The sequence below is a fragment of the Antrostomus carolinensis genome, unplaced genomic scaffold (assembly GCF_000700745.2).
Source record: "Antrostomus carolinensis isolate BGI_N321 unplaced genomic scaffold, ASM70074v2 scaffold16896, whole genome shotgun sequence".
Classification (NCBI taxonomy): Eukaryota; Metazoa; Chordata; class Aves; order Caprimulgiformes; family Caprimulgidae; genus Antrostomus; species Antrostomus carolinensis.
In genome coordinates this window covers 2,039-10,401 of record NW_010322653.1, presented here as the reverse complement: position 1 = coordinate 10,401, position 8,363 = coordinate 2,039, and the positions used below count along the sequence as shown (strand labels likewise).

The 8,363-nt window shown below is 43.4% G+C and overlaps 1 protein-coding gene across 1 annotated transcript; it reads left to right on the top strand.

Annotated features, from left to right (window-relative positions):
- Nucleotides 1–691: 691 nt before the first annotated feature.
- Nucleotides 692–8,144, top strand: LOC104526773 (GDP-fucose protein O-fucosyltransferase 2; the record flags this gene model as incomplete). Its single annotated transcript, XM_010170322.2, has 5 exons — nucleotides 692–762; nucleotides 1,818–2,068; nucleotides 3,151–3,295; nucleotides 3,607–3,717; nucleotides 8,078–8,144. Coding segments are annotated over exons 1-5 (645 nt in total), but the record flags the coding sequence as incomplete, so codon positions are not given.
- Between the last annotated feature and the right edge of the window lie 219 nt (nucleotides 8,145–8,363).

The window sequence follows — 8,363 nt, the reverse complement described above, 5'->3', positions numbered from 1 at the left end:
TGGGTCGTGCCCGGGCAGCACCCCCGCCCCAGCCTGCTCACCCCGGGCCACTCCTGCCTGCCAGGGTCACCCCCTGCCCCCCCTGTCCGGACCCTCCTCCGTGGTGTCCCAAAGGGGACAGCAGCTCTCGCACATGCCGAGCTGCCCTGTCTGCGGGCACCCAAAGGTCCCCATCACCTGCTGGTGCCGTTTGGGTTGTTTCTGGAAGGTGCTGCCATCGCAGCTGTCCGGAGGTTTTCCTGCTCTGAGCACGGCCTGGGGACTGTAACCAAAGTCAATAGTAAAGTTTATAGAGAGACGTCTATAGAGGCCTTTTCTCCTAAGGGTGACAACTTTGCCTAATAACTCTGCTCACTTCCATGCATACGTGGGAAACAAAATCTTAAAGCACACGTTGTTCAAATTCCAGGATGTAATAACTATTAGTGAAGGAGACAACCCTTGAGCGAATGTTGTTAATAATGATAAGCAAAGAACAACCTAGTAACTAATTGTTTCAAGGCTTTTTGTCATTCTCTCCACGTGAATAGTAGATAGGAAGAGTTATGGACACCACCAAGAATATCCTTATCCTCCTCAAGCACTTGGCAAAGAAGAGTTATAATTACTAACGAGAACATCTTTATCTTCCTCAAGGACATAGGAAACTTCTTAGTCAACAATATTATTTATGACTTAATGCACGAGAACAATGTTCACCACCAAAAGATCGCTAGAGATCCCTCATGACTACCCTAGCTGCACAAAACACATGCATCGTCAGTATGCAAACATGATAATAAGTTGCAGGAAATGACTTGAATATGCACAACGATTCTGGGAAATGTAATAGATACGTATGTAGCCTGATCATATAACCAGGAGCTGCCTTGCAGTTGGCACGTGTGCTTTGAGGTGTGAACCTCTGTACGCCCAGCACCATAAATAATTTGGTGACCGTGGCAGGTGATGTGCACCCTTTTTAGAATCGTAGAATCACAGAATGTTGGAAGGGACCCACAAGAATCACCGAGTCCAACTCCTGTCCCTGCACAGGACAATCCCAACATTCACACCATGTCCCTCAGGGCCTTGGCCAAATGCTGCTGCAATCTTGTCAGGCTTGGTGCCATGAGCACCTCCCTGGGGAGCCTGTGCCAGTGCTCCACCACCCTCTGCCTCAAGAACCTTTTCCTCATGGCCAACCTCACCCTCCCCTGCCACATCTTCCTGCCATTTCCTCTGCTCCTGGCATTCGTTGGTGGCCAGAGAGAAGAGATCAGCGCCTGCCCCTCCTCTTCCCCTTGGGAGGAAGTTCTAGACTGTGATGAGATCTCCTCTCAGTCTCCTCTTCTCCAGGCTGAACAAACCAAGTGACTTCAGCTTCTCATATGGCTTCCCCTCTAAACCCTTCCCCAATGTTGTGTCCCTCCTCCTTTTTCCCCTTGCCCCTCCTGAAAGTGTCCTCCCGCCTTCGTATTCAGCTGACAGGAATTGGCCCGAGTAACGTGCCAGCCGTTTTCATCCTTCTCACCACACCCCACATTTCCCTCAGGGCTTGAAAGACATCCAGGGGGTTCACTCCTTTGACCCCCACATCCCACCCCACCACAGGAAAGGCTCATGGTATGAGCCACCTTGATGATGTCCCTGTGCAGGGGGCCTGCCATGTCCCCTTCCATCTTCTGAGTACCACAAACTCATCCAAAGAAAGGATGGAACAGTTTCCATCCCAACAGAGTTGCATCGCAAGATTGTGGGGTAAAAAAAAAAAACAAAAACCAATGATGTAAAAGATTAAGCTCCCTGAAGTAATTATATTGCTTTGTTCTTCCCAGGTACCTTCTGTATGATGTAAATCCTCCTGAAGGGTTCAACCTCCGCAGAGATGTCTATATTCGCATTGCTTCCCTTCTGAAGACCTTGCTGAAAAGTCAGAACTGGGTGTTAGTTCTGCCTCCCTGGGGACGTCTTTATCACTGGCAGAGCCCTGACATCCTTCAGGTCCGGATCCCTTGGTCTGAGTTCTTCGACCTGCCAAGCCTCAACAGGAACATCCCTGTCATTGAATATGAGCAGTTCCTTGCAGGTAGAGTATGGAATCGTGCAATCTACAGTTGACTAAATATTTGAGATGGTTTCTTCACAGGTTTATCCTCCTATGTGGTTTTATCCTTACATGTGAAATAAAAAAGGTAAAGGTAACGAGAGGAGGGATGGGAAAGAATCATGCTGAGTAACAAAACCATGAGGATGAAATAACCCAATTATTTGGCAGCTCGTTTGATGTGGCATTGTCGTCCCCTCAATTTCTTAGGGTCACTGGAGAAAGGCAGTTGGTGCCTGTAGTTAAAGTCACAGATATTGCTGCGTAATTTGGCCATAATAACAACCCTGTAAGGAGAGAGAGAGAGAGACAGCCTGTTGAAATACAGACAAGCCCCCTTTTTCTGGAGGTGGCTGGACAGTAAAAGCTGCACAGCGGGTTCTTTGGTGAACTTACTTTTTCATCATCGATGCTGCACGTACTCAAAATAATTATCCCCTGCTTTTTGTGTACAAAATCATATATAAGAGAATGGCTTTCCCTAAGAATATGGAAACAATGAAGCTGGTTCCTTTAGGATTTAATGCTATGTTGAGCTAATCAAATGCCAGAATCTGCAGCAGTGTCATAGAATTTTCATGCAAGGAAATAAAGGCCACCAAATGTCACACCTCTGCAAAGAGCTCTGAAGGGATCGTTGTCCCCCTACCTTTCTGGAAAAAGCATTTAGAAACCCTGAAATTTAGGGGAAAAAGGGCTTGTACTTGTTGTTTTCTTGGAGGCACTCTTCCCGTAGCACCTACCTGCAGCATTGAAAACCTCTGTGCTTCAGGGTGTGTTTTACCCAGCTTTTAAATTTATATTTCCATGATGATTCATTTTTGTTTGGCTCATTAAATCACACGTAGTTGGTTGGGAGTAGCAGGTTGTCACATTCCCTGACCCTTTTAGCTTTTCTGGTGCACACAGAACTTCCTTTCCTTTTTAATAGAGAAAACAGGGAAGAAAGTTAGTAGTGTAATATTAGCATTTTTGGCAGATTTTAAAGTGCAAGTAATGCTAGTTCATACCTTTGTTTTGTGGATTTTCATGCTCACAAATGTTTTGCTTTGCTTTCTGCTCAGAGTCAGGTGGACCCTTTATTGAGCAGATTTATGTCCTACAAGGCTATGCAGAAGGGTGGAAAGAAGGAACATGGGAAGAAAAAATAGATGAAAGGCCGTGCATTGATCAGCTTATGTACTCCAAAGACAAACATGAGTACTACAGGTAACATCTCGCAGTCCTTTCAGTTGTATTCAGTGAGATATTTGCCTGCTCTAACAAAACAGACTTGTGCAGTTGTTGTAGCATTGTCTATGAATCTCTGGATGCTCAGGGTTCCCCATCAATAATAATGTGTTACATTGGTATTAGATCTCATTTTAGAAAGTTGTTTCACACAAAAGAGTATAAAGGAGCTGGCTGGCTTATTTACATTATATATCATCTTTCTAGGGTGTACTGTTTATTTGTTTCATTATATATGACATTAACTTAAGTTACAAGCCTGTGAACCAATACTTTGTGTTCCCTTTCAGGGGCTGGTTTTGGGGTTATGAGGAAACGCGGGGCCTAAATGTCTCTTGTTTGTCTGTCCAAGGATCTGCCTCTATTGTAGCTCCCATCCTTTTGAAGAACACTTCAGCACAGTGAGTTGCCTTGTATTACTATTTATTGTTGTGTTACATGCCCCCAAAACCCATGACCGTATGGGAAGAGCAGGGGGAACTTACAAGCTATGTCCCACTGAGTTATTGTAACCCATTAAATCATTACAAAAGGAATTTGCACTGTAAGAAACACCTAACTATTAAGTTATGTTAAATCCTGTAATGCTAAAACCTGAAAGGAAATAGCCTTGAGCTCTTTCATATTCTCCCTCGGGCAGCTAAATGTCCTTGCCACCCTGTGTGTTTACCTTTTCATCCTTTGCCCTTTGACGCTGGGTCAAGGGGGAATGAACAGAGTGGAATCGATGTTTCCTAAGCCCATGTCTCTGATCACAAGGTGCAGTGCCTCATGTCCTGTGATGTCCATCCTCAGAAGTGTGAGCTGAGTTTAGAGAAAGCAAGTAGCATGTTTCATCTTTCTGCTCTGAGGTGCCACTAGGACAATTAAAGGAAAGGAAAGCTCTTCCATGAGAGATGGAACACGCTTACATTATCCCAGTAGCAAAGTATTGCCAGTCAGCTGTGACCCTGTAACAACTGAAAACATCTTAGCAAAGCCAAGAGCTGCTGGGGTACAGAGGAGAACAGGAAGAGGAAATAATCACTGTCTGTGAATACATCAGGGAAATAAATCCATGGGAGAAACACAAACCATGTCAGCTGAAGTGCAGTTTTGCCATGAGAACAAAAACATCCAAAAATATGACATCAGTACGATTTAATTAGAAATGAGATTAAGGTTCCCCTAAGCAGAGCAGTGGGGATCTGTAGTACCCCAGCTGGGAGCTGAGGATGCAAAGTCCTGTTTTTTAACAGGAATGTTGTTTTATTTCTAGGAATTACACAATAATCTTTGCCAGTGACAGCAGAAAACTGGATTAAATCATAGAGGTCTCTGTGTTTAGCCCTACTGTTAACTGTTTCATGGCAACTGTCAAAGGTCTGATGATGAGAAAGGTCAAAAGAAAAGTTGAGTGGTGCCCAAGTATTCCTAACATGCAGACAAGGTGCTTTATCCACAAGATCACATTTCTCAATCAGACATGAGTAAGAAGTACCAACATAACAGAGATGTAAGGGCAGCTACATCATGTTAGATGTTAAAACTAGTGGTTTGTGTTAAAGTCAATCTAGTTTAGTGTGTGAAATCCAAGAGGGGCTAAAATCTGGGGAAAAGTGTAAGAACTGGGCAGGTGTGTATAATACCTCCCCTGAGTCCTATCACGCCCTTCAGATTTGTGGTTGCAGTGATTTTCTGAGCCAAAAGGGATTATGCTACCTTTTATATCCTTCAGTGAGCCCATGGATCTGTGCAGCTTCCCTTTGAACCCCCTGCACACACCGTTAGCATCCACAAAATCTTGAGACAAGACCTAAACGTTTTGCACCTTAACTGAGAATCCTATGAAAATCCACCTCCTTTTGGAACTCCTACCTGCAAGTTTCATCTAAAGTGCTTGAGTTCCTGTAGTGGAAGAGACAGTGAACAAACAGCTTTTCCACCTTTTGGAACTCCTACCTGCAAGTTTCATCTAATGTGCTCGAGTTCCTGTAGTGGAAGAGACAGTGAACAGCTTTTCCACTTTCACCTCCACGCCATGTGTGATTTTACATCTCTCTATCACGTTCCCCTTCAGTAGTCTCCTCGGCAGAGTGAAGAGTCCTGGCTTCATTCATTAGTGTTCTTCGTGTGAAAGCCGTTCCATGCCTTTGGTCATCCTCGCTGCCTTTCTCTGAACCTTGACAGTTCAACCAGGTCCTGCACACTGAGTGTGGGTAAACCCATTACACAGTGGTATAATGATGGGCTCTGTTTTCTGCTCTCTTCTTTTTGTGGTAATTCCTAGTATACAAGTTTGGTTTTTTGACCTCTGGTGAGTGTTGCCTTGACTTTTTCATCCAACTGACCTCATTCCTGAGCATCAAGCCCTTTAGTTATCAGATGAAGCCAGTATTTTTTTTTTTTTACTAGATGCATTCCTCCATTAGGTATCATCTGCCATTTGATCAGCCAGTCATCAAACTTCCCTCATTCTTCACAATTGTCTTTGCTGCTCTGAACAACTTAAAATTATTGGCAAGTTGTGTCACTCCAAAGTTCATGCCCTTTTGTAGGTTGTTTAGGAATATGGTGAAAAGCAGATCCTTTCCACTTGTGACCTCCCTCTGCAGTGAGAACTGGATGTTTATCCCTGTCTTTCAACTTTTTTTTAATCCATGCAAAGACCTTCTCTCCTGTGCCATTGCTGTTTTCTTAAAAACCTTTAACAAAGGCTGTCAGGAAATCCTGGTAGGCAGTGTCCATGAGATTTCCCTTATCCACATGTGTGCTTATGTCACCAGACTCCTCTGATGGTTCAGAGGTCCATGTTGATACTTCTCCAATTTACTTTAGGTATCAATTAATTGTGTTTTTTATAGTAGTTGCTATTAAGTTCTGCAGTACTGACATCAGGTTTACCACTCTGTTACTTCCCAGGCCTCCCCAAGTGTGGTTTTAGAAAACTGACATCATATTTGCTGTGTTGTGGTTTTAAGCAAGAAGTTGTGGACCAGAATTAGTGGCACAGCTGCTTCATCCTTGAATTCCTTGATGACTGTTGGGTAAATACTGCCCAGTGTTGGCCATTTGTTGGTTCATTTTATCTAGCTGTTCCATCACTGCACAGTTCATAGCCTATGGGCACTTTGGTTTGAGACTCTGATGAGTTCCATTGTAAAAAGTAGTTCTGGCACGTGGCTCTTCCCAGCTCCTCCACCGAGCACAGATTACAGGAAATTGCATGAGCCGTTTCTGTCGTGACGTTACCATCTGTTAAGCCTTTAGTTTCCTTTTTCTTTGTATTGGAATGAAGATTTGTCATTAGATTGAAGGCCTTTATTTCTTGTTGCTCAAATTCTTTTTTGACCTTCTTCATTGTCTTTAGAGAGTTTGAATCTGTTTTTTTAACTTGGACACTCCATCTGCTCTTTTTTTTTAATTGACTGCAACTGCAGCAGCTGTACTTGGCTATTGTTGATCCAGTAGGATGTTGAAGATGACCATTGTCACAGGGTAGCTCTTCCACTGTGAGACTTTGGTCCATGTCTTGCTGCTGCTCAAGACAATATCAGGAGCAACTCCCTGCCCAGTTGGTTCATGGAACGCTCTTTGACAGTGTCTCACATTGCAGTTGCTTAGTCACGTCCTGCTATGACAGTTGCCCAGCCTACCTGGGGATGGTTGAAATCTCCAATGGCTGTGGTGACTTGTGCACCATGGCCTTTTTCATCTCCTGTATTGCCCTTTTGGCCACACTACCAGTTGTATCATCCTAGTACTGTATTACTACCTGTTCAGGTCTGGTCATTTATAGGAATCTTCTTGATACATTTAGATCATTAATTTGATTCACCTCCAAGCTTCCTGTTAAATGCAATGCTGCTTCTCCACCAGCACAGTCTAGTCTGTTTTCCAGGTTATTTGTAGCCTTATGTGCAAGTGTCCAGCTGATTATCAGTGGTGATTATCTGAAGTTGACTGGTTATTTGCTTCCTCTGATTTTAGTAGAAGAAGGACCAGATAATGACTTTGACTTCCTCCAGCAGAGGCATTTCTCTCTGTGTTTGCTTCTAGTCAGTGTGTTCAGAGCACAAACTAAGCCCACATCCTCTATACTCTTGGATACTCAAAACTCTCAAAATCTCTTTTCCTTCTTCGAACTTGGATAGTGCAGTTATATTTTCAGTGCACAATCCTGAACAGCGTGTATTTATGAAAAGCACAGGCTGTTTTTATGTTAGTGGAAAATTTTCATTCTAAAATTTGTGCTTAGTTGCTAACACACATTTTTGTAGTGTCTGTGTATTCTTTGATGTGTTGTTTTACTGTTGGACATTTTATTCCACACCTGGAAGACACCTTCTCTAGTTTTACTTTTGTGAGCATGACTCCTGCTTCCTCCAAGAGGCTCTCATGTACCCCGAGGCTGAGCATCATCTCATAGGTCACTTCTCCCTTTTGGATCACTCTCGCTGTTGGCAGTTTTATTTCTCCAACAGCAGCTACTCTGAGGTCTACGGGAGGGATTGTTAATGGTTATTTGTGTTTAACTGTCAGAATTAAGAGTACCATTTATTAAGGAAGAGGGCAGGTACACGCAGTGGCATAGTTCCCTTCTCTCCCCAGCAGGCTATGGGTCACAATTTGCTTTATACAGACTAGATTGGCAGCCTATCCCTGTGCTCCTTTTGCAAATAGATCATAGTCTGTGCTTTGTGGTAGCAACTGTATAAAGAAACATCATGATGTAAATTGTATTCCTAAGGGAACTGCACTCAGTTTTACAATTTTTAATAGGTCAGTGATGTTAGACAGAGCTGAAAACCTTCTTCATGACCACTACGGAGGGAAAGATTATTGGAATGTGAGTATTTTCCAGTTAGCTTCTCTAGACTTTCTACTTGGTTCTGATAAAAAAATCAATAACCAATATGTGCTTCAGTTTTGCCTTTGGTTTCTTTTCTTGAAAGTAACTTGTGTCTTATGTTTCAGCAGTGTGATGGTCTTCAGGCTGCTGTGGATTAATGTAATGCAGGAATTTGTTCCCAAAGACTCAGCACTGCAGGGTATTGCGTGTAGAAAG